Source organism: Trachurus trachurus (assembly GCF_905171665.1).
Source record: "Trachurus trachurus genome assembly, chromosome: 19".
Classification (NCBI taxonomy): Eukaryota; Metazoa; Chordata; class Actinopteri; order Carangiformes; family Carangidae; genus Trachurus; species Trachurus trachurus.
Window position 1 is genome coordinate 23,330,458 of NC_139913.1, and position 26,434 is coordinate 23,356,891.

Consider the following 26,434-nt stretch of genomic DNA (forward strand, 5'->3'; position numbering starts at 1 on the left):
CGGCACCAATATACTGAACATCCTGTCAAGTTATTATGCTGTATGTCAATTATTGTTAATCATTAACCTAAAGCCATTGATTTTTTTCCTCACTGAAACGCTAATGTTGGTGTCAGATGACACTGAGGTCTAAGAGGAAACATGTTGCCAAACAGGGTTATCCACTACACTGTGCCAATATTCTTTGATGGGACACTTCCCGATTTGTGTTGCTGCTTGTTTGTTAACTTTGGATGTTAGCCAGCTTATGTATTGTTATTAAAGGGATAGTTCACCCAAAATTCAAATGTCACTCATTTTCTACTCACCCTCATGTCGACTAAGGGTTGGGAGAAGTTTCAAAGTCCTCCGTGCCTTTTTGGAGTTACAGCGGGGCTCGGCGCAGCACTGCATGTCCATATGACAGTCGCAAACAGGGCTCACTTTTCTTCGTCTAAAAAGACACACCAAAAAACCTCCAAATACCTCCATAGTGCTCGTCTGTAATGTCCCTCTTGTATTGAAGCCCCGACATGAGAAATTGTTCTGAAAAAAATTAAATAAGTCTATGTTTTAAGCTTGTTTGTAGCGGAAGCTCCCAGTGTCTCAGTTCACGGCTCTGCAGGTGTGACACCGGCAGTGAGGGACATTACAGACGAGCACTATGGAGGTATTTGGTTGTTTTTTGGTGAAAAGTGAGCCTCGTTTGCAGCCGTCATATGGCAATGCAGTGCTGCGCGGAGCCCCACTGTAACTCCAAAAAGGCACGGATGACTCTGAAACTTCTCTCAACCCTTAGTTGACATGAGGGTGAGTAGATATTAAGTGAAATTTGAATTTTGGGTGAACTATCCCTTTAAGCAACCTTTAATCTCCACAGCAACGCAGTTACAACTGGCCATTGCATTATTCTTCCTTGTTTGCAGTGACTGGTGATATTTTTTCACTATGTTATCTTGTTGCAGCCTCATCTTCTGCAGTAGTCGGAAGATCAAGTGTCACTAAATCTTTACTTTGACAAACTGTTAGGGTGAAAACTGCCTTAACACTGAATGTTTGCCTTTTACTAACTGAAGTTGATATTGTGCCTTACTGATTAATAAATAAAACAGAACACCAATGTTTTACTGACTGATGAGATAAAGCTGAACCTGTGTCTCTACACTGGAGACTGCAAAGCTGCACACAGTTACCTCATCACCAGAACTAACACTGAACATATATTCTCCACTTTGACATTACTGATCAACACTGAATATATCTCACTGATGATTGTTTTATTAGATTGAGCACTTACTCATTTTACCCATTTAAACAAGTTAATCCTGCGTGGTGTGAAACATCTGCCTTTATGTACCTGTTTATGCATTCACTTTAAGTAGTAGGAAGTTTAGTCTCATGTTTTAACTAACCTATTGTGTCTTATATTTTTGACTAACCCATTGAGTTATAATATAATGCAATGAGTACCAGTAACCTGTTTGATCATTCAGAGGCAAAGTTGAGAGCACACAGAGCCACAGTGAAAGCAAAACATCTCCAAGGCCGAAGGGAGGAGAGGATGAGAGGATGAAGCATTGTGAGGAAGAGTTTTAATGGTCTGTATTATCTGCCCTGACCCCTCAGACACCTGGGTGGAGAGTTATGTCAGTGTAGGGAGGGTTTGTTGTGTTTCAGGCCCAGAGGTTTGTGTGCTGGGAAGATGGGACCAGCCTGTGCCAGCCAGAGGGCACCAACGAAGGGAGGGCTAAGTCTAAACCACAGCCACTCCCCACCTGTTTTTGACCAATAAGAGTTAATTACACACACATAGTGCGAAATATTAAAAACCAATGTAACGCCTTTGTCTTGGCCAGATGCAAATGGCAGAAGACAGAGAATTCTGGCTCTCTTGGGATGGTGGTTGCAGCTAACTGCTTGCAGACTGCGATTTCCTGAACAGGAGAGTTTTTTGTATCTGATTCCTTTGATGATCCAATTTAATAAATAGTTAACCGGAACGTCATTGTTTGTCCTCTCTTGGAATAAACGAACACGCAATGTCAGTTTTCCTGCTTTTTCATCCTGACAAAACCTAGTTGAACCCCAATGATTTTACACATCAAATTCGGTGTAACTTCAAACATGAACCTGACTGTATAAGGCCTTTTGTGAAAGAAGGTGGTGTTGGTGAGATCTGAGAAATCACCTCAAGTGATGTCACTGGGGTTGAAAACAAGGTTAAACATTATCAATTTGAAAAACAAAACAGAGGTTTACCAGACCTTTGCAGACGGCTCCTCATCTCAGTTTTTAGGCTAGCAGCCCAAGGCTACCAGGCTAACGCAGCATGTGCACTGTTAGATGGGTGGAGAAGCTTTAATAAAAAATTCCATAGGATGTATGTCTGTGAACAAAATGCCCACGAAACACAGACAGGATGCTATTGACACACTGGAACATATCAAATTCCTTTCTATCCTCTTCCCTATCCCCCCATAGACAAACACAAACACATATACACTGCACCGTCACTACCACGGCTTGTCTGCCTTGACCCCCGCATCAACACAAACATACTCGAAATCAGACACCATTCATTGACAGAGATCCTCTTTGTCCAGCACAAATGCCCCCTCCCCATCTCTTTATCTGTCAATCCTCACTCCATCCATTGTGCCTCAAGCTTTCAGGCTTTCATTCGGTCAATCAGTCTCTCTGTCAGGTGGACGGCACTTTTTCTCTCTTACTCACCTAACCACCTTTCTCTATCATTTTTGTCAAACATTTTATACTGTTGTTGTTGTTGTTGTTGTTAACCATCCATCCATTTTCTCCCCACATCTCTGTATCATTGCTGTACTCTCCCTCTGTAACTAACAGCTGAACCAGGGCCCTAAGTGCCTTTACTGAACCACTTGCTCAACCTCTTCCATCAGATGGTCTGGCCTCAGCAGGGTCACCTCCCCCTGCTGAGCTCAGCTGGTTTCCACAGCTCAGTGGTTACTACACCAATGCTCTCAGAGAGTCATCATGTCAAGACGTTTTAATGATCAGCTCAGCAATGATGCTCTCATAGTAGCCTACAGCCTCGGACCATGGCCCAATTCAAGGATAAGAGAACACAACAAATGACATTATCCATGTATCAAAATGTCAAATACAAAAATATAGCAGCTGATTCAAATAGGGAGAAATGACTATGCTACAGGTAAATAGTAGGAGATCCACTGATTTTCAGTTTCTGGAGAGCATATTAATGGAAAGTATCAATTTATGATCATTTTGAAAGTCAAAAATAAGACACTGAGATATTTTATAGAAAGCCTCAGTATATGGAAATGTCATGTTCAACACATGACCATTTAGAAAATCAAACATAAGACATTTAAAATATAGCTTCAGTATCTGGAAATGTCATGTTCAAAAGGAAGAAACACAATTGCCATTTTTTCCTGTGTCCACATCTGTATTGTCTTTTAAATTATTATTTTACTATTCGTTTGAAGTCATTACTTCGGTCTCTTAGAAACAATGATAGCCATTGTTCTTCTATCATAAAAATAAAAGTATTAATAAGACCAATAATCCTTACCTACACCCAGACTGTAGCATTATGTGAGTCTCAGCCTGTAAGAGTGCAGACTTTAGGACATGTTCTTACCTCCCTGGTCAAAATGTGGTAATAGCTTGTCATTAAATTCATAAAAACTCAAAGGCATAGAGATGTCAAAATTATAGGTTCAGTCAGCTCCTCTGAACAAACCATTTATTGCCTTTATTGTTCAACATTGTTTGGTTGTTAGTGAAATTACCGGAACCCTCCTTCCTGGGTGGTTTGTCTGTAAATAATTAACTTGCGACTGGAAATCTGGCTGCATGTGCACTTGCCAGCATCAAATGAGTAATTATATAGAAAGAACGCTGCTGTCGCTCTGTTCCCTCGCACAAGTGTTTATGTATACAGTGGGAGCGTGTGTGTTATCTGTGTTCAAAGTGTGTGCGTGTGGGCTTCTCTGCAGCAGCCACACCTGAGTTAAACTCGTTATTCCAACCTCTGGCAAACAGGTGTTGTTGCTGCTTCAACACACCATTCACTTTGAATTCAAACCAAAAGGGAAGGAGGAGCTACCGACGCCAGTAAGTTGTGTTTTCTTTATTATATGTCATTACACCTGAGACCGCTGCCAAGACCTGCCCAACAAAAACTGGAGCGTCTTCACCAGTGATGAGTGTTTTTATTGCTTTCATGTTGCTACAACAAGAACAAGTGAGCGCTGAAGAATGCTGCTGCCCCTGTTCTGCTGAGCAGCATTCGAACCATCTCATTCTTCTGTCCACGTGCTCCGGACTGAACACACCCCTGAATGTGTACACATGGTTGGTGAATCTGTGCAGGGTGCATGTGTGTGCACTTGTGCGTCTCTGTGCATGTGTGTGTGTGTGTGTGTGTGTGTGTGTGTGTGTGTGTGTGTGCTGCGGCAGAATATGATCAGCACTCGTAGAGGTCAACCAGAGAAACACGAGAGTGCAGAGGAGTAACTCCATCGCTTTTATCGACCAGGCCGCGTTCTCAGCATCTGTTCTCTCTGCTCTCCTGCTTCCTCCATCACTCTCCTCGCTGCTGCTCTATGTTCCCTTCCTTCCCCCTTGTTCTACTTTTATGGTTTCAATTTTGGGCTCCACTTTCTAGTAACGCACCCTTTATTAATAACGTTTATAGACAAACCAAATGTCAGCCACAATCAAACAATCAAATAATACAATCTTAATTTATGGACTTATTATCAGTTGAAAGACATGAATTTCAGAAAAGTACAAAAGCAGCTTTCACTGTGACAGAAACAACGCAACAAATAAACCAGTAACACACAAGTCCATGAAATTCCCTATTTTAAAGCCACAGAGTAGTAATTCAGCTCCGGGCAGCTATGATAGATAAGAAGATAAATATCTGAGAGAGAGAAAAAGCCTTGGCTTGGCGAGGTCACAATTCCCCCAACGCATGCTGTAAATCCTCATGAGGACAAAACCTTGACTTACTACGGAAAAGTTCTGGCAATGAATGAACGGCACGAGCGAAAGCGCAAGTGTTGTGGTCACCCTTGGACCCCACTCATGCCAAATCAGCTCCGAAAATTTCCCCCTGGAACCTCGGAGGGCAAATTCTTGGGGGATAGCGGGCAACTTCAGGAGACTGAGTCATGGCCACAAGAGGTCGATTCATGTTTAGCAGCACAGTAAGAGACACAGTCGACTTTAAAACTTCCTTCATCACGACAATGCTCACTCTGTGTGGGGCAGGGAGCACAAGGGTTAAAGAGAGAAGGTCAACTGTGGCCCTACAGTCCAAGTCAGTAGAGATATAAGTCAGTGGATGTGTGGAAACCAAGCTATAGTGACACAATGAGTGACTGTGCAATACAAAGACGGTGAATTGTTGAGTCAGTCTGGGGTTGAGGATTCTTCACAACTATTGATGTGGTGATGCTTCGGACGCAGGAAATCAGGAATGTCGATGGCATTCTGCCCTTTATCGTTTTCCTCATTTGTCTCCCGCTTGAGAGACTTGCAGGAATCGACCATTTACTAAGCTCCACCCACATTAAGTGATTGTCCAGTCACAGCAGAGCAACCACAGACGGCCGGTCATATGCCAGAAAGCCTGGGGGCTCTTCAAAAAGCAATACCTGACATTTAAGGAGTTTAGAGAGGATGCAAGAGCAGAGTTGTAAAGTTGATTAAACCTTTAACTACATTTATGTCTACTCTGAATCAACTGGAAATGCTATCTGTCAAGTAACCTCGCCCTGCATTAAAAAGTGAGCCAAGGATGGCGTTTTAAACCAATTTATAGAGTTAAAGCAGAAGTAAGCGGAATGTTTGTGTTAATATAAGTCTTAAATAGTTCTATCTTCCGCCAGAAATCACTTCTATAGAGTGTTTGGTCTGAAACACGGGTCTGTCAGTCACTCTGCTCTGCTGTAAGCCAAGGAGAAAACTTTCCTTGTATCCTACAACCTTTATCCAATGAGGAGAGAGAACGGCATAAAGGGGCGGTCCTCTCTGTGTGTGCAGCCAAGGGATGCGCGTGAATGTGGTGACGTAGGGACGAGGGCGGGGACTGCTAACTCCATCGGCTGACAGGAAGTTAGCCAAAACCACCGGATCGCTTACTTCTGCTTTAACAATTAGCTAAATTGGCTAACTAGCTATAGCTGACCAAATCTGACAGTTTAACAATTCTAATAAATATGTCGCTCTTGTCATTTTATAGCTTCTATATGGTTGAAGAGAGAGCTTACCAGGCATAGCAAACTAAGGGGACAGGGTTTAGTGAATTGTCCATTCCCCATGCACAAATCTCTTCATGTGAACAGAAAACCTCAGACATTCCCATCTCCCCTCTCTCCCTCTATCCCTTCCCTGTTTTCCCTCCCTCGTTGCCTCTCTTCAGTCTGGATTGACTTGGCCCCCTGAGTGCTGCATGGGGCTAGTTAGCAGATTAGGCTTTCTGATTTCTGGAGGGCAGCCTGTCAATCGTTAAGGTCAACCAAACTCAGGAAGGAAACAGCTCCCTCCTCCTACTCACCTATCAGTTCAATAACCAAATGCACTTGGCCCAGTCGCCATGCCCTCCCCTCTTGTTTCCTCTCCTCCCCTCCCATTCGACCTTCATCCTCCCATATGCTGTCCTCAGATCTGTGATATTCAATAAGTCATCCTGTTGATTTCATCATGTGCTTGCATATCAGGGCCTGTGCTCATACGCGGTTTTGTGTGCGCGCTTCGTGACTCATACTCGAATGTTCCTGTGAAGCACCGTTTTGTGCGTGTATGTGCATGAATAACACAATTGCATGTTTCCTGCATGACACAACCTATTGCCCCTACTGCCAGAGAAGCAGAAACCCAGGCTTTGGGCAGTAGGTCACCCCACATATGTGCAGTTGATCCTGGGTGCAATCTTATGGAGATACAGGGTCATGGAGCAAAAGCCCCGACTTCCAGCCTTAAGGGCTCATAGCCAAATCCTAATGATACGAACAACCTAACCTAACCCTATCAGTCAAAATCAAGCATTGCTCATTCAACTCTAACCATGACTAACCATGACAGCTCAATCTTACAAACGGCTTACGAAAGGCATTCACAAACAATCTCTCAGGAATTAACTTTCAAAACCAAACCCCCTCCATCTCTGATAGGGATAAATTATGGCTACCCTAACCTAAGGTAACCCCAACCCTAACCTTAACCAACCACTGTGTCATTGGTCCGTCTTAAAGGATACATGATAACACTTGATACCACTTTGAAGGGTAGTTAATGACAGCACTATTTTCGGCCAACTTCACTTGCCCCCCTCTTGATGTGACCCATGAGAGGATTGTGAGGATTATGCCATGTTGTTCAGTACACCTCCCCAGGGGAAACCCTAACTTTCCACTAAGACCCTCTCCACATACAAGCCCACATGCCGTGACCTTCGACCTCTGACCTTGCTTGGCGGCCTGCATAAGAGTGGAAGTCATATCACACTTCTTAAGATAAGCATCTTGCCTTGGGTCCCTCAACTCTGTGGGTCTAGCCTAACAAAGTCTGGTCGGTATTAACATGTTTTATCATTAGAGAAAGATGGAGAGAGAGTTTTTCATCTGGTAAGACTCAAAACAAACTACAAATCCCTTTGGAAAAGTGAAGGGAAATTGGATTTTCACCCCACATATCAGCTAGGCTTGTGTCCACACATGTAGAAGGGGTTAAACTGTCACAAAGTACATTTCACCTCTGGTCTAAACTCAAATATAATCTAAAGAGTAACAACAGTAAATCCAGGTTTCCCTCCAAAAATAACCACCAGTATAGTCAAAGTGATGTCCTGGTCCTTCTGTCTTCAGCTTAACTATGTCTCCAATGTCTCAAGTTACGACTTGTCTTTTCACAAGCAGTGGCCTTCTGTGTGTTCCTCTCTCTCTCCCTCCACCCTCCTGACTGTGTTTAGCCTTTGGGCCTGTGTCGTCTGACTCCACCACACTAATGGATACGTACGTCTGGCAGCACTACAGATTTGTAAGTGCTGATAACGCTTGTGCTTCGTTAGATTACATTAGAAATAAAGAGCACATGATTGGGTTAGAGCGAGGAACAACATACGATGATGAAGCCCATACACAATGGACTGTGAGCCACCATGCCTGGAAACGAAGCTAATTCACATTAATCATGAAATATACCGTGTTAGTTATCTAAATGAGGTTTTAGTATTGGAGTTCTGGTTCCTTATATCTTGATTTCGGGGTGAATCATCTTCCACCACACTTCTCTCTCAGACCACAAGTTGAATCAAGCTGCATTAAAGTATCATCCTCAATGGAAGATGTTGTTTTTTTCATGGGGGCACTCACTGTAACATCAATATGTTGTGTCCACTTCTGGTTATCAAATAACCATCTTTGTCTGTGGTATTTTCCCTGGTTCTCTCAAAGATGAGCAGACGCCGGGCAATTTATTAATATACTGTAGTCTGTTGCATTAGCTCACACTACAAGTTTTAATCACTCTGCCAGGCTGACGTCTTCAATTTCCACTTTTTTAAAATGCCACATATAATAGCAAAGGTAATTAGTCAGACTGCAAATGTACCCTCAGGGACAGTGATATTAAAAATACATTTTCCTCTTTTGTAGTCCTTATCGCATCTTGTGGTTTTGCTCTGCTGTATTTGCTAAGTGACGTTTAACAATCCAATCATATCAGAAGGATCTGATTCAAACTAAACCTCTTCCACATACTCCCTTTCACTGTTTCACTATCATTTCAAACATCTCCAAACCTACCACACCTACATTTCATTTTCTGTTTATAACAAAGCCCTCAGGCCTTCATTTACCTCATAGTAAGATGACAAACAGTTACAGGTAATGTAACTTAGTAATGCGTTTAAATCATGAGCCCTCACACGACCTTTCACACGGAAAACTAGAATCAACATTGTATTGCAAAAAGGTTGTGCACACACATATATACGCACACACATATATACGTATATATACATATACATACCTAAACCAAAATTTCTGATGAATCATTGATCATAACCTCAACATCAAACCACAGCTGATATGGTGGAAATCTTTGTGTAATTCCAAAAAATAGTCAAAGAACAGCTCAAATCATCCACTGTAATTTAAATCCACAACCCAAAGTAATCAAGTAATCAGAAAAAATACTCAGCACAAATCGACATAAGTTTTACTATCTGTTGCACTCATTACTTGTTCCGTCAAGTAGCCCCATGGGCTGGACAGAATTCCCTCGCAGGCCAAACAGGATCGTGGGAGAGGCACAAAAGACTCCCTTTAGCCGGAGACTGGCTCTGTCTTCACCACTGTGATAACAACATCCTTCAAACCGCTGGCCCAACAGACGGCATGGCTGATCAACAGACTCCTTTTATTGTCATCTCACAAAAGCGTTGATTTAATCTGTGCGGCATCAGGTCATTGGAATGAGCAGTGACTGCAGTCATATGGAATTTGTGATTTGAAGTGTGATACCCACAGGGTGCGATGATATAAAAGAAATTCAGAGCCCCGTCTCCGAGATATGACCTCTTTGTAAACCCTCAGCATAGAAAGAGTGTGGTCTTTGTGTCTTTGGATGGGATGAGTCGGTGAAGACAATGAGTCAACCTTTGGCGTGGCATTTAGGTCGACGGGTTAACAATGTCTAGAGTGTCGCGCTGAGATGATGTGATTATGTGATGGACAATGTGGACGTCCAGTGGGTCCCACTGTCCGCTCAGTGCTGGACAGCCAATCTGTGCTCACATTGACTCTATTCAGTCCACAGTGACCCTGGGTAATGCACCCCATCATTCAACTTTACTGCCTCTGCATAGAAGTTCATGATAAACTTGCCCAGTGTTTAGATAGGGTCATCCCACAGCCATTTGCTAAATAGCTGAAAAATAAATCTCCCCAAAACAAGCAGATTAATTGTCTTACATGAGTTTCTCAGAATTCTTTTTTTTTTCTTACTAACCACGGGTAAAACAATCTCATGAATGTATTATTTATGTCACATTTTCAGCTTTAAACATTCTGAACTTAATAACCTACAGTATTTTCATGTAGAGAGTTCGCCAAAAGGAGCAGAGCGATATCCATCTCTGAGATTTCTGCTGTCAACTCACACAATGAAGGAGAACACTGTTTCATTCAGGGTGCTCAGTTCATTAAAAATGACATCTGTAAAACTCATCAACAATGTGATTCATCAGAACTAATATCCCTGTTGCTCTTTACCCACAGAACTCCCTGTGAGTGGTATTTGTCAGCCATAATCGGACCCTTATATATATATTACACAGTGGGCTACTTGGCAGCTAAATGCTTGTGGATGGAATTGGATTACATTTTCAGGAAATATGGTTATTTGATTTCTTGTTATATAAAAACATCAATACCATTCTCATTAATATGAAATTACAACCAGGAGCTTCCCTCAGCTGTCCAAAGCTAGCAAATCCATGTCCATATAACTTGACATTTGTCATCTGCCCAGGGCCGTTGTATCCACAAGTTTCCGAACGTCATCTATGGTCAAAACCGGCTTCCAGTTTTGCCGGTTTGGTGGAATTTTACTTTCACGTTTCCATGGTTTTCAGTCGTTGTCATAGTTGCGGTAAACGCATGGATCTATTAACGCTGACTTTTAACACGGATGTCAATTTGTGTGATATCCATTGTTAAAAGCTGCTGTGATGATCCATGCCTTTTACAGATTTTCATTGAAGAAAAAAAAGAAAAGAAATCCATGCATTTACCGCGACTACCGAAACCATGGAAACGTAAACATAAAATTCCACCGGAAGAGCAAAACCGGCAAAACAGGCTTACGTTTTTGACGTTCGGAAAAAGGTGGATAGGGAAGAAAGGTGATGATAACTCTAGGGGCCCAGCGCCCAGTAGGGCCCACAAAAAACCCAGTAGTCTAATCTTTGTATTGACTGTATTCTGCATAAGACTCTGACTAATACTCATAGTAATGCTGCATTAGCATCAAAACAAAGTAGGCTAAATAAAAAATGATAATACATACGTAGTCTAGGAAAAAAAACTGGAAAAGTTAGTGGTTAGGGGCCCACTTTAGTATTCTTTAAGGGGGCCCAGAATTCCTATCAACGGCCCTGCATCTGCCCATGTCTTTGCATGCAGCCTAATCATCTTACCTTGACAAACGGTGTCACTGATAGACGTGCAGGGCTGCAGCTCGTCCCCTTCATCACAGATGGCGCAGGGGATGCAGGGCTCCCGAGAACTTTCCTGGTCCGAGTACGTGTCCCCGTTGCACTCCTCACACACGGTGTCGTGGTCCAGCTCACAGCTGAACAGCATGCCCTCGCCTTCGGGACATTTGGTGCAGGGTTCGCACATCTGAGAGAGTCCGTTCAGGTAGTAGCCGTAGTCGCACACACAGATGGCATCGTTGGAGTCCGTGCAAGGCGTCTCCATGCGGAAGAGACCTGTGCATCTTGTGCAGGGCTGACATGTCTCTGTGTGACTGGGGTTTTCAGAGAAAGTTTCACCTGAAAGAGAAGGAATGAATCTGTAAGACAGTGTCTGTGTTGACAAAAGCACAAATCCACTCCATTTTCATTTTGTGACAGAAAACTCTTCTTCTTTTTGATGCTATTACACATAAAGAGTAAATCATTTTAAGTGTCCCTTGAAACCCATTCATCTTGTGTCCACAGGTTGGATCCACATGAAGTGGCTGCATGCACTCGGAACATCAAATTTATCAATTTTCTAATTTTACACAAAATGGTTTTACAGTTTCTCCCCTCCATATTCAACTCTCAAGACAATTTTGCATGTTCTTAATCTTATCACGTCCTCATGAGTTTTGTAAGTCACTTCCTTTTCTCAGAGGTCAGTCAGTTCTGTCTCTTGAGGGGAATCTTGCAGAAAAATATCACGTTCTGGTCTCCATTCACTGGCTACTTGTCAAATACAGAATTAACTTTAAAGCATTTTTTATTTACTTTCAAAGCCGACTTTGATTTGATGCCACACTATATATTTTTGACTACCACTGTTCAAATTCCACCTCCAGGCTGCTGCAAACCTCAGCCAAAATACCACAGCTAAAATCAAAGGTCAAGAGTGTATTTTGAAATGAATCTCTGTGTTAACATGTCCCTTGTGCTGTATTGTCAGTTTGACAGATTTGTCTCTTTATTTTTAAATGTATAAGAGTAAGATCAGACATATAACAAGATGTGTAACTGTAGAGATGTTACTTTGGACCAAAAAACACCAGAGAAATATATAGAAACTCTATTTCCAGGTTATATTTTTTACATACACACATTACATGTGTTGCATAAATAGTTTGTATACCTGCAAGATTTCCTAGGACAGATATATCTGCAGAGCACACAATCAATATTGCATGTTTTATGGAATTGTATTTCAGCTGGATAGAGAACTGGGAAACACAATAAATTATGCAACAGACCCATTTGTAAGAGCAGTGTGTGTGTGTGTGTGTGTGTGTGTGTGTGTGTGTGTGTGTGTGTGTGTGTGTGTGTGTGTGTGTGTGCGTGTGTGTGTGTCAGAGAGAGAGAGAGATAGGGAGGTGGGATAGTACGACCTCAAAATCTCTGCTATCTAAATTGTTGACAAGCAAATTCTTTCCGACGCACCTTTTATTTATTTTTGCGTTAAGCCAGTGTAAAGTACTGTTGAAACATAATCGATCAATCAATTACACAACTGACAGAAAGAGTTCAAGCTTCTCACTTGTGAGGATTTGTTGCTTTTCTGTGTAGTAAAGTATGTGATGAAAGGTTTTAATTTTATTCAGACTCTTACTACAACTGAGCTCCAGATGTCATCTCTTCCTTGGAGTTTCTGTTTACTGCTGGTAAAGAAGTTTCTTTCGCTGACACTTAACTTAACATAACTTAACTAAACTTCCAAGTTTAGTTTACTAAACTAAACACTTTACTGCTACAACCAAAGGAAAGCTAAGCCTAAAGTGACGTCCCCCTTGTCGTCATGTCCAACAAACTTTACAAACCTAAAGATATTCAATCTATTATCATAGAAGACAAATCATAGGAAATCAGTAAATAGTTCATATGTAAAGAAATCTGAATTAAAAAAAATGGATGCATGTTATTTTAGTTCTTTACTGAACTAAATTAAACAAATCTTTGAGTTGGGGTTGGGTTTAAAAAACTATCAATCAATCAAAATTAATTGTAAATTTATTGTAAATTGCTTAATTCTTGAATCAAACACAGCTCATCTAAACTGTGTGTGGTATTAGAGGGATCTTTTGGCATGCAGTCTTCATGAAGCCCTTTCACTGCTCAGTATCTCACAGCATATCAAGTTTTCAGTCTGCGTCACGAGCCCACCAACCACGACGAACGCTCCGACGATGCTGAGATTCAAACAGATAAGGAAAGATGGACACTGATAGCGAGACGGAGACAGATGGACGGATGAAAAGTACCGTGAGCAGAGAACGAGTCATTTGAGAAGACGAATCAATTCTGTCTTCAACTGGGAAGTTTAAGACTAAAAACTTCCCAGTTTAAAAATCATGTCGTCAGAATTAGACACTGACGTCCTTCACTCTTACGTGGACCTGTTAGTGTCCAGTCACACTGCCCCCCCCCCACACACACACACACACACACACCCCTCACCCCATTATCTCCTCGCTCCCTTGAAACAGACGCACACACACTTCGACTGCCCTCACCCCCACTCCCCATGAGTGCTCTCAGAGCCATTATCATAATGCCATGCATCAATAATGCAGGTCAATACATTAATAACGCTAGCCTGCAGCATGGAGAGGAGGGAGTCGTAGGTGATGGAGGCGGAGGCGGGGGTAGGGAGGGAGGAGAGGGGGGGTACAGACGGCCTTTTCCTAGCTCAGCATGTCAGATCACAACAGTCTCTGGTCTAACATTCAACATTCACACATTCTGCTTTGTTTTCAACAGCCATAAAAGGAATCCTGACTTTATCCGCTCTGGCTCTGCAGCACAGGGTGTGTGTGTGTGTGTGTGTGTGTGTGTGTGTGTCTGGTAGTGTGTATCTCTGTGTGTGCACATGTGGTGTGTGGGTGCTTAAAGGGATAGTTCACCCAAAATTCAAATTTCACTCATTATCTACTCACCCTCATGTCGACTAAGAGCTGTGAGAATTTTCAGAGTCCTCCGTTCCTTCTCTGAGTTACGGGGGGGTCCGCGTAGCAGTATTAGTCCATATAATGGTTGTCAATGGATACCAACTTTCTTCGTCCAAAAAGACACACCAAAAAACATCCAAATACCTCCATAGTGCTCGTCTGTAATGTCCCTCTTGTATTGAAGCCCCGACATGAGAAATTGTTCCGCTGGTCAGTGCAAATCACGCGAGATTTGCACTGACACAGATAAGAGCAGTGAACTGAGACACTGGGAACTTCCGCTACAAACAACCTTAAAACATATAGACTTATTTAATTTTTTTCGGAACAATTTCTCATGTCGGGGCTTCAATACAAGAGGGACATTACAGACGAGCAGTATGGAGGTATTTGGATGTTTTTTGGTGTGTCTTTTTGGACGAAGAAAGTTGGTATCCATTGACAACCATTATATGGACAAATACTGCTGCACGGACCCCCCCGTAACTCAGAGAAGGAACGGAGGACTCCCAGCTCTTAGTTGACATGAGGGTGAGTAGATAATTAGTGAAATTTGAATTTTGGGTGAACTATCACTTTAATGCGTGTTTTCCTGTACATGTGTGTATGTGTGTGTGTGTGTAAGAATGAACCATTAGCTGCTGGCTGAGAGATTCTTCGCCTTGTCTCCATTCCAGCTGTGCAGCTGTACTTGCTCTGTTTCATCTCCACTCATCTGTTCATTCATCCAGACCCACTCTTAGCACATCAGCCTGGTCTGTGTTAACTATCTGTGCCAAGCCTGTTCCTTATAAATGGATAATCTTGCACATTAGGCACAATAAACAGTGGGTGATTCACTTGAAACAATACATGCAAGATGAGTGTGGGAGTGGATAAAAGACATTTAAGAGGAGGGATAGTCAGGAATAAAATGCTGTGAACTGTTTCTGTTGAATGAGTTGTTAACACCTCAAGAAAAAGAAAGAAAAAAAAACTCTCCAAAGGCCACAGGTGCAAAGAAATACTAAAACAATATTCTTAAGGTCAAAAGGCAGGAAATGTCATCCTTCAAAATCCCCAGTCCACTTGTCAGAGTTTCAGTTCTCACACAGGACTTTTTTTTTTCAATTAAATCAACAAAAGTATCTTCTCATCTCAAGGTAATTCCCTGCGGATGTTGTCAGCTGAAACGACAACCGTGTTTAGCCCGTTCTATTCAGCTGTAGTAAGTGAGTATGAGCTAATGCTAACACATGTTCCCAGACTGATTCTGTGAAAAGGATATTATATTAACACATGACAGCTGCATACTGCAGTAGGTGATGGATGAAGCTACATGTCCTGAGTGAAACAGTTAAAGGAATAGTTCACTCAAAATTGAAATTTCTGGGAGGGCTGGGAGAAGTTTCAGAGTCCTCCGTGGCTTCTCTGAGTTACAGGGGGTCTCAGCATAGCAGTGCATGTCAATATAATTGTTGCAAATTACATACGAGCAGCATGGAGGTATTTGGATGTTTTTTGGTGTGTCTTTTTGTTACGAAGACAGTTGGTATCCAATGGACATGCACTGCTACGCCGAGAGAAGCCACAGAGGACTCTAAAACTTCTCCCAGCCCTTAGTCCACATGAGGGTGAGTAGATAATGAGTGAAATTTTAATTTTGGATGAACTATTCTTTTAAGTAGAAGACAAGTTATTCCTGGTGTGTGAATTTAGTTGTTGAAATTTGAACTGTATTGCTTTTTTTCATGTTGTTGATTTAGCATGAGAGCTATGACAGGTAACAATGTACAGCTTGAGTGTTTGACAGACTTGCCGTGACCTATAGGTGTGGTTGCTCAGGTGTGACAGGACCACTGCAATCTGTGGGCGGGGTTTTGCGGTTGGTTAACTCACAGGTAGGAGGCTGAAACCGCAACCTGACGCTGGCTGAGACTTCAAAACATGTTGTTGTTAAAACACTTCACTTCAGCTCTATCAGCCTGCATTACACATCTAATCAATATTTGATGTGTTCTTAAAATATCGTTGCGATGTTATCTGATGAACGGCTATCTGCCTTGCATTACCGTTTTTTCCATGAGTCACTGCAGAGCCTGTCTGGCCTCTTGACAGTTTTGAGAGCCTGTCACTGTCACACTGTGTTTGTTCACGTCTGAGAGGAACAAGCAGTGTGAGCGTGAAAATGATCCCCCTGAAAACCTCCATGTTGTGCAACAACAGAAAGCAGCAACCTCCGAGACACAACTAATTAAAGTCATTTTGAGCCATAAAATATGAAGTTCTTGTACAAATACAGCAATTTATGATGAGTGGTCCACTCCAGGGTGTAGTGTTTTCATTGGCTACAAGGAAAGAACTAATGAAGTTGTAACTCTTGATCTTAGACACACTTAAAAAACCATATATAATTCTAAAGAAGACCCTTAAAAAATAGAAATAAATCATTTTCTTTAACATCTTCAACATTCTCCATGACTTCTCTCATGACCTGTGAAGTCTGGATCATTAACTGAGTGTGGGCCTCCTCACCATCCTTCACTGACCCAAGGAGTTTTACAACGACTTCCTGGCCTGAGCACAGGATAGTCAGGGAATTCATACGGACAGCAAGTAAAACTCTGGGAACTGTGAAGGAACTGGCTCCGGCCCAACCCTGGCCTCCGCAGGCTGACCTTTGACCTCACATGATAGACTTACAACAGACCTTATATGTTAGTTTGTCTTCCCTACACTCAAGCAGAAATGAACCTCATGCACAAGACCTTAAAAATCCTTTTGAGCCCTCAGTCATTAGTCTTTGTTTACCAGATTTAAATCCTAATCACTGTGACATAACTTGTCTGATGCTCTAAATATCTCCCAATAACAACACTTGGAACCGGTCCCGCTCCCGTATCTTCTCAACATCACTGTCTTCCTCTCCGACACAGCTCCTCTCCCTACATGGTAAGGGCCGAGAGGAGGGCAGGAACACTGGAGCACAGTGAAGTCTGGCATCTAGTTTACTTCCTCACATGCAGCTGAATCAGCCATGTGTATTCTTCCACAGGTTTATCAGTCACACACACATGTTGCACAGTTCTTTGATAATAATAATAATAATAATGATGGTGCTGGGTTTAAAAGCTTCACATGCAAAAAAAATGTGTCCCCATAGTTGTTCTTTAACCTGTCCCCTGATCCACACTGATGTCTGAGGACTATTATGTTGTGTCATCCAAAAAACAGCGGACTGCTAAACTATCTGGACAGAAATGACATGAACTGCAATGACCCGTGCTGCTGATATCCCTGGCCTCCAGAGGATGAATCCTAATGACTTTGCTAATCCCCAGACCAACAATTCAGAGATTTCACTGATCAGTTACACTTCATCTTGATAATCCGTCTACAGAGAGATTAAAGTGCATATCTAACATTTCACTTAAACTTTCTAATCCTCAGCTAATGTACAACAATAGTGACAGTCGTAGTTGACCTTTTTATGTTTAGAATCAGGGTGTTTTGAGATGTTCAAATAAAGCGAACATTGGCTTTAGGCTTAAGTAGGACTGCCACTCTATTTTACATACAGACACAGGGAGAAGGAAAAACTACATAATAACTATAATAACCTACAGAAATCATATTTTTCATCACCATTTTATTTTGTATTCATGTAGTTATTCATTTCTGTACTTGCTTAATTCATTATTCATTTATACTTCTGTCACTGTGTGTCCTTTATAGGACAGAAATAAGTAAAAGTGAGATTAATAAAGTTTTATTTAACACCATTACCACTGGTCAAAATCCAAAGCAGCCTCCTGAGACTGATGTCATACTAATATATTATACATATAAATGTCATACAGAGACTGTGTGGAGAAAAACCACACAATTCATAGCTGTCATGTCTAGATTTACTGGACATTTACTGGACATTTAGCGGACATACTGACATATTTACTATGCAATTTTGGGTCTTAATTCAAATGATGCTGTGATTCACGCTGCTGCACACTGACTGTGTCTCACACAGTCAGAACCATGTGTCTCCTGCAGGGACAGTAAGGACACTAGTGGATTTGTATGAGGCGCTCATAACTTACAGGGACAACGTCACAGTGTCGGCGACGCAACATGTCATCGTGTCACATGAAACGATAAATCACTATCACAGGTCATTGGAGTCAGAGCAGTGTGTGTGTGTGTGTGTGTGTGTGTGTGTGTGTGTGTGTGTGTGTGTGTGTGTGCAGGGCCGTTGCAAGGAATTCTGGGCCCCCTTAAAGAATACTAAAGTGGGCCCCTCCCCCTAACTTTTCCTTTTTTTTTTCTTAGACTACGTATGTATTATCGTTTTTTATTTAGCCTTCTTTGTTTTGATGCTAATGCAGCATTACTCTGCAAAAACTCAAGTATCTTAGCAAGAATATTTGTCTTATTTCTAGAAATGTCATTTCTAGTCAAAACAAATCTCATTATACTTAAAATAAGACTCATCATATTAAAAGTAGCTTGTTTTTAGACACTTTTTACTTCTTTCAAGCAGATTTTCACTTGGAATAAGTAGAAAAAATCTGATAGTGGAGCAAGTTTTTCTTCCTTATTACAAGCACAAAAAACTTACTTTCACTGGCAGATTTTTCTATTTATTGTGAATGTAAGTGAAAATTATCTAAAAACAAGTTAATTTTTAGGTGATGAGTCTTATTTTAAGTGGAAAGAGATTAGTTTAGACTAGAAATGAGACATTTGGACAAGAAATAAGACAAATATTCTTGGAAAGATGTTGAGTTTTTACAGTGTACTATGAGTATTAGTCAGGGTCTTACGCAGAATAAATCAGTCATACAAAGATTAGACTACTGGGGTTTTTTATGGGCCCTACTGGGCGCTGGGCCCCTAGAGTTATCATCACCTTTCTCCCCTATACAACGGTGTGTGTGTGTGTGTGTGTGTGTGTGTGTGTGTGTGTGTGTGTGTGTGTGTGTGTGTGTGTGTGTGTGTGTGTGTGTGTACATCATATTCATACAGCTGTATTTCCGTGTTACTCACTGTCAAGGCAAGGGGAGCAGACAGTCTGTGAGGTCCCACATGGTCTGAGCACCCCCTCCCCGGGCTGACACTGCTTGCAGCATTCCCCACTGGTTGTATACTGGCCCGACAAACAATCCTCTTTATTGGCCAGAGCCCCAACCTGCCAATCATCAGAGAGATCAGTCAGAGTGGGACAAGCAAAAAAAAAAAAACTAAAAAAAAAGCAAAATATCCACATTCACATTGTCAGTGCTTAAACACAACAAAACGATCATTGTCTACAAAGATCTTAACTTCATTTATTGTGTTAATCGAAGCAAGATTTAGCATTTTACAGTCAAAGCAGTCCATGCACAGATTGTTGTTTCTTCAATTAAATCCTGTCTGGAGGCCTGAAAGAAGTAAAAACATCAAGTATTTCACCAGAATGACAGACAAATAAACAGCACTCTGTAAAGCTGATCCTTTCCCCTTCTTTCTTTATTATCTTGAGCCCACTTAGATTTATTTTGGAACAGTTGTCAGCCTCAGGTCTGAACCCTACAAGTGGCTGCAAGATAATCGGAGGGCCTGTGAGATGACTAATTTGGTTACATTTTTCGTAAGGAGTGAAATTGTGAGATTTTCCAGTTTATTTCTCTATTTCCTTTGCTCTTGTAAATTGCAGATGGTGTTTTGTTATCAGGTTTCAAATCAAACAATCAGAGGAGGAAAAATCCCTCCTTGGCTGAAGTCCTCACAGCCCACAGACACAGGGGACCTGTGAGAAAAGTCTCAAAGAGACATTGCTTTATTTTAAGAAACACAACCCAAAGAGTCTTTAAACCACAACTCTTAAAGGGACAACGAGGAGTTTCTATTTGGTTATAAAAAAGTCTCACGTTAATGTGGATGAATCTACGCTACCCACACTTGTTAATGGCTCCATTTTAGATAAATATATCGTTTTGTCTCTATCGTTATTTTGTTATTTTAATTAATGGTGGAAATGCTGGGCGAGCCGACCAGCGTTTCCTTACTTTCGGTTTCGTGGCGAGTCATGAGAATAACAACACCGTATTGCCACTTATGGTCGGAACTACGACGGTAACTGAACCTCTTCGAACCTCTGACTTTAATTCTTGATGAATGAAAACATGAGTCTGTCTTGCGCCGGTCGAAGAATTCTACAGTGCGCGTGGAGGCTCATAAATGTAGAGTGAAAACGCTTCGCTTTTCCAAAACTCCTCGTTGTCCCTTTAACTTTAACCCAAACCCCACACATATGTCAGAGTTTCCTTTACCTTAATCTAACCAATCATTATAAAATATCAGATAAACAACAGCAACTTTCAAAGTTGCCACATCTTAAGTCACAGATATGTTGATTAAAGTAAACAAGATAACACACCCTGAGCAGGAACAGCTGGATTATGTTGCCTCTGCATTCTTGGAACAGTAACCTGTTGAGTGCTTTATCTTAGCCGATGACAGGTTCAGATGTTTGTGCATGCCTCTACCTATGCAAGTGCAAATGTGGCGACAGTACATACGCACTCACGCACCGGAGCCCTAAGTTTACGAGGCCTTTTGCCTTGTAACACTGTAGCTCCAAGCTTTCTCGCGTCTTTATCTTCCTCATGCTGCAATCTTCAAAGAAAACCTTGATACCAGCAGGAATCGCCAGCGGTGTCTTTCCCTCCAGATTAACGGGGTGTGATTTCTTGGCCATTGTTTTGAGGATAGGATGTTCCTCTGGTGTTGTACTGTTCCTCTCACTGGCTGACTGACAAACTGCAGATCACAGAATCTCAAAACTCTCTTTGACTTGTTTTGATCTTCATAAAAACTAGAAGAAAGGGGAATTGTACGTTTCCTCAAACACACTCATGAGCAACACGTGAGTCGCTTTTCTCTTACCTAAATTAAATATTGCTGGAGGCACATTTTTAGCTACTGAAGAATGAGCCATACACTTCTTAACTCATTTAACGGGTGCATATGTGTGTGTGTGTGTGTGTGTAGGCCTACATGTTGTGGACTGTGTTAGTTAGTGTAAGGGTGGTGCTGCTCCACGTAAATCGTCAGGCTTCAGGTGTGTGTGGAATGCAGCTGACAGAAGAGAGGAGGTCTACAAAACGCCAAGTGTCGCCTCCGGCATCTGAGTCAGCTGGACCATCATCATCTGTGTGTCAATGTGTGTATGCACGCTTGCACAAGAGTGTGTATACATAAACACACACACGCACACATAGGCATGTGCGTCCCCCTCTTGCTCTTGATGGTGTCACGGCCCATTCACCTTCAAGTCTCTGCTATTCATTATCAATGCTGTCTATGTTCAAGAATGTATCTTTGACTTTGTGTGGAAACTTCTGGCTTGCAATTGTTCCACGCAAAGTTCCTGATAATATCTGAACATTTTTGCATTTTCCCTGAAATCGGGAAGACTTTTGGCAAACAAAGCAACTTCACATTACTCAACTCAAGGTGATTATATACTGGGGGGGGAGGGGGGGGGCTTTCTGCTTTCTGTTTCCTGTGAAAAGGTTGCAAAGCCAGTTTTTTGTGTTATTAATCCTTTAGCGTTATTACAGCTCTCTGGTCTTACCTAACGCCCCCCCCCCCACCCTCCCACACACACATGGTTTTCAAGAAGTTAATTATTATATTATTATTATAATTATTATAACCAGGTTTGTCCCATTGAGATCCAAGAGAGACCTGGCAGCACATGAAGGTTCAACACATCGTCATATTCATCATTGACAAAAAAAAAAAGAAACAAACAAATAGAATACAATAACAATTGAATTTTCAAATTAGTTAGAAGAATTTACAAGATAAGTCAAACATTTGCGCTCAAATAAAACTTTTGCACTCCTGAAGCCTGGATGTAATGGACTTTATCATGGACTTGAATACATTCAGAGATACCAGACTTTGGAGTTTGAGCTCAGTTAAGAGTCAACATGTGACATTGTGCAATGATGTTCAACATATTTTCACTACCTGTCCCTCTCAGAGCTTATTCACACACTCACTACCTCTCTCTCACACACACACACACACCTTGTGCAGCAACCTTTCATTCAGTAATGACTTAAATCTGTCAGTGCAGACGCTTTCTCCCTCCCCTGTGTGCACCTTTATATTACGTGAACACACCTATCAGCACACATACATTCGCATAAACAGCCTCACATGTGAACAAACCTGTTTAAAGGGGACTGACTGACTGACGCGTTTGAGATTCTCCAACTTTCAGCTTCTCTTCTCTTTAACCCTGCTCTCTAGCTCCAGGTGTGGGTGCAACACTGAAAATGTCCCAAAGCAGAGAAACTGCTGTGCCACTAATGACTGCTAAGTTGTGCGTACGGGAATTAGGGGTTGTCGAGATTTGAGCAAATAGCTTATGGACTGACAGTAAAGGATGTGCACCGTGCAGCGCTTGACAAGTTGTAGCTCGACGTGCACATTTCCCGTAATTGGCTTTCAGATTGGACTTTGAGGGTGTTGCACTTTTCAACTTCTGTCAGCTGATCTCCCTGAAGCTACGGCAAGCAACAAGGACGGATGGACGCATGTGCAGAAGGATCTGGACTCATAACTTCAGAGCTCCAGCCAATCTTACTAATGCTTCGGTCAATTTTCAGTTGAGGAGGCACTTAACCTCTGGACCTCGGCTGTCAGCGCTTGTTAAGCCATTAGAGTTCCTCCGTACAAACCGTCCAGTAAACTGGGACTAATATAAACCCCAACCATGGATGTGGAGCTGCTGTGTGGGAAACACTGGTTGTGGTGACAAGTTGGGCTAATGCCTCATCATCATCATCATCATCTCTTCTGAGCTGAGAGGAGGAGAGGCACAGACACAGAGGGACAGAGTGATGTGATGATGTTGCGAGGTGACAGGAGAGGAAGAGTGAGGGGAGCTGATGGAGGGGAGCGAGGGAGGGAGGGAGGTGGTGGTGGTGGTTCAGGCTGTATCAATATTGCATGCGCTGAGCCAGCAGAGGATGCATACCCATCAGTGGGAGCAGCTGTCATGTATCAGTGATGCAGCCTGTTCCTAAACCAGGACCTTGACAAGCCTGCAGCCCAGACTTGACCATGTCCTGTCAGATAGAAGACACTGTGTTTCCTCCCTGGGCCTGTGCTGAATCAGAGATATATCAGGGAGATTGTTTCCTGTAACTCTTTCTAGATTTATGATGCTGATTTTTCTTCCCACTTGGCCACATCTTCATTTTCTAAAGTCTTACAGTCGTTTTAAAAGAAAATGGGGGGGGGGGGGGGGGAATCAGTTAATTCATTTAAACTTCTCATAAGAGCTGCTCCACTGGGGCAACTGTGACATTGTTATTGTCCTGCAGAGCCACATGTAAGTGAGAAGGGTGGAACTACAGACTGGAGCTATAGAGTAACAAGCTGAATGGCTGCTGCATACATCCACATCCACACGGGACAGGTGCAAGGACAGAGACTCTTTACTTTTAAAGATCACTCAGGGATAACGAGCAGGACTCTCACCAAAACCACATTAAACACATGGCATGTAAACCGCCATGGAGTAAGATAAGAGATTTTCTTTTTCTCAAAGTTTCCTTTGTAATTGACATCTGTTAAAGATCCAATCTGCCCCGTCTTGTGTCTGTGGCTAACTGCGCACGTGTGACATGGGAGGTTTGAAGTTGACTGCAACATTTAAGCACTTTGATAATGGAAGATGCCACTCACCACTCCGAGTAACACTGCTACGAAAGCGGATTTCATCCTGTAACTCCTTTGCATCTTCCCACACGGTTGAACGACTGGATGCAGCGCAGGAGGATGCGGTTCTCAGAGATTTCGAAGAGGAATAAACTCGACTCTCATCGCTGCGTCTTCCTCTCTTTTACGCTTTTTTTCTTTTCTTTTTATTTCTAGGTTTATCGTGATTTTTTTTTTTTTAAGAAAGAAAAGAAAAAAGAAAAAAAGAACCCTCCGATTAACTCTTCCGACTGTCAAGTGTGTGTCACAGGAGGGAAACCATCAGTCCGTGAGACAGAATCCAGTCAGTGAGGAAACTCGCTGAAATTGGCCGATTGGACGTTGAGGCTCTGTGCGCCTTCTCCTACTGGGCTCATATGACAGGAGCGCTCAGCGCAACGGCTTCAGGGAAGGAGCCATCTCCCTCTCCACGCCCACTGCACACACACACACACACACACACACACACACACACACACACACACACACACACACGAACCTGCTCTCTTAACAGTTTAAGTCATGGTCTGGGATGTTCTTGCTGAGTGGGACAAAACCGACCATCTTAAATTGTAATCATCAGACAGATTAAATCTTGTGTAATTCGTGGTTTACAGGCAGAACTGTTACTGTTACCAAAAGACAGCTAATTATAAATGAATCCCCCCAGCCCTAACAACTTCATCTGCCTGATTGTTGTCTGTTTTTACCAGTAGTATGATTCCCTCCCTGAAGCATTCAACTGAGGAAATTCTGTGACTGCACCTTTAACCCAGAAACCTGAACCTGAGATCCCTGCAGGTAAACATACACTGATAGTTGCTCTAACAAACAACTGACATTTGAATCATACTAAAACCTGAATTATACCATGATGTTATTTCTATCACTGAAATCCGTATTCTTTGTCTGAAGTCTATGTTTGATACATAAAACCTTTATTTATGCTCCAGAAAAAATGTTCTAAATATTGTTCCTCTGTTAAGTGGAATCACAGGGCTGCTCTTATCAGAGACACTGCTGCCTTTATGCAAAAGAAGAGGAAAGCTACTGTTGGAGAAGGCCTGACACCTTAGGCAATATGTTGGCCTGATGTAAACCGGGCAACACGGATCATGACTCTACACGTTACCCTTGTTCAATATGAGAACAGGATGATTTAAAACTGTGACAGGCTTCTTCTTTTTTTTTAGAGAGTGAGGTTTACAAGGTGATGTGTTGCAGTTCCTCATGTTTGTGCCTTTATTTCCCTGTAGCTGTATGATCTTGCATATTTCTATCTCTATCTGTTCCTTTTTAGTGGAGTTCATTGCAGATGTTGTGGCACAGCAAAAAAAAAAAAAAAAAACACTCCGTAACACTTTATAATAAGACACACTATTACAGTATTTAATGCTTAACTAATGCTTAATGGTGTGAGCTTATTATAAAATATTACCAAACACTCAATATGCTAAAGGGCAATGAACTAGCTGGTGTTCATACTGACATAAGATTATGCTGTGTGGAGTGTGCAGATCTTGCCGTACCATGTTTTACTTGTTCATTCAATAATCTTCCAGCAGGTTGAGCAGGATAAAGTTAGGCAATCGTTGAGGATAGTTTTTAATAGTTAAGTCTTTGTGTGCTACAAATATTTTCCCACAGCTGAAGTCCTCATATTTTTGTGTGCTTTTATTCTGAAGGTTTCTCACACTGATCCCCTCTGGTAAAGTCTTTAGTCCTCTTTGATGTTTATTGATTTATCTGTGTTTTTACGATTTCAGATTGACCTCTCTACCTTCCATGCATCATCTTCATGGGTAAGTGATTTACTGTACATACACCATATAAAATGACCGGGAGCAGCGAGGGACATGGGGGCAGCAGATGAAGAGAGAGAGGAAGCAGGGTTGATACGGGTGGATAAATAATGCATGAAGGGAGAGAGAGAGAGAGAGAGAGAGAGAGAGAGAGAGAGGGAGGGAGGAAAAAAACCATCAATTTCAGAGTCACTAATACAGGGCAAAATAAACGAATCTGAATTTCAATATGGCCGGTGTAATTCATCAAAGTGATTCACTGCCAGTCCTGCCTAAAATCTTCTTTGGGGACCAGTTATACAGCAACAGCACAGTCTGGATAGGAAATTCACTTTAACAAATACAGATTGGTCTCATCTGTTGGTCATAACAGATGTGTAAATACAACGTTCAACACAGGAGTCACAAATGGTTACATGTTTTTAAAAAATTAATCCAGTTAGAGTAACTAGATTTAATTTCTGAGCACCGTTCTTGCACCATTAAACTCGCCAGCTAATGACTTTTAAAGCTCACTTTCCAGTCAACATGTAAAGATTTAAATATGTTGAGAAGTTGTAAGGAAGTGAAACAGTGAACCAAGCATGTTCTTCAGTTTATTTTGGGGCAAGAAGAAAACTGAGAAAAACTACATCCACTGCCACACGCACACAGATGTAAGTACACACACACACACACACACACACACACACACACACACACACACACACACACACACA

The 26,434-nt window shown here is 41.9% G+C and overlaps 1 protein-coding gene across 1 annotated transcript in view; it reads right to left on the reverse strand.

Moving 5' to 3' along the window:
• Positions 1-24,267, reverse strand: part of ngfrb (nerve growth factor receptor b) — a 34,186-nt gene extending 9,919 nt beyond the window's left edge. The window contains exons 1-3 of the mRNA XM_083994169.1: positions 23,902-24,267; positions 19,201-19,342; positions 11,195-11,551 (exon numbers count right to left, since the gene is read on the reverse strand). Of these exons, the coding sequence (XP_083850295.1) occupies positions 11,195-11,551; positions 19,201-19,342; positions 23,902-23,955 (553 nt within the window). The 5' untranslated portion in view covers positions 23,956-24,267. The remainder of the gene's footprint in view (positions 1-11,194; positions 11,552-19,200; positions 19,343-23,901) is intronic.
• Between the last annotated feature and the right edge of the window lie 2,167 nt (positions 24,268-26,434).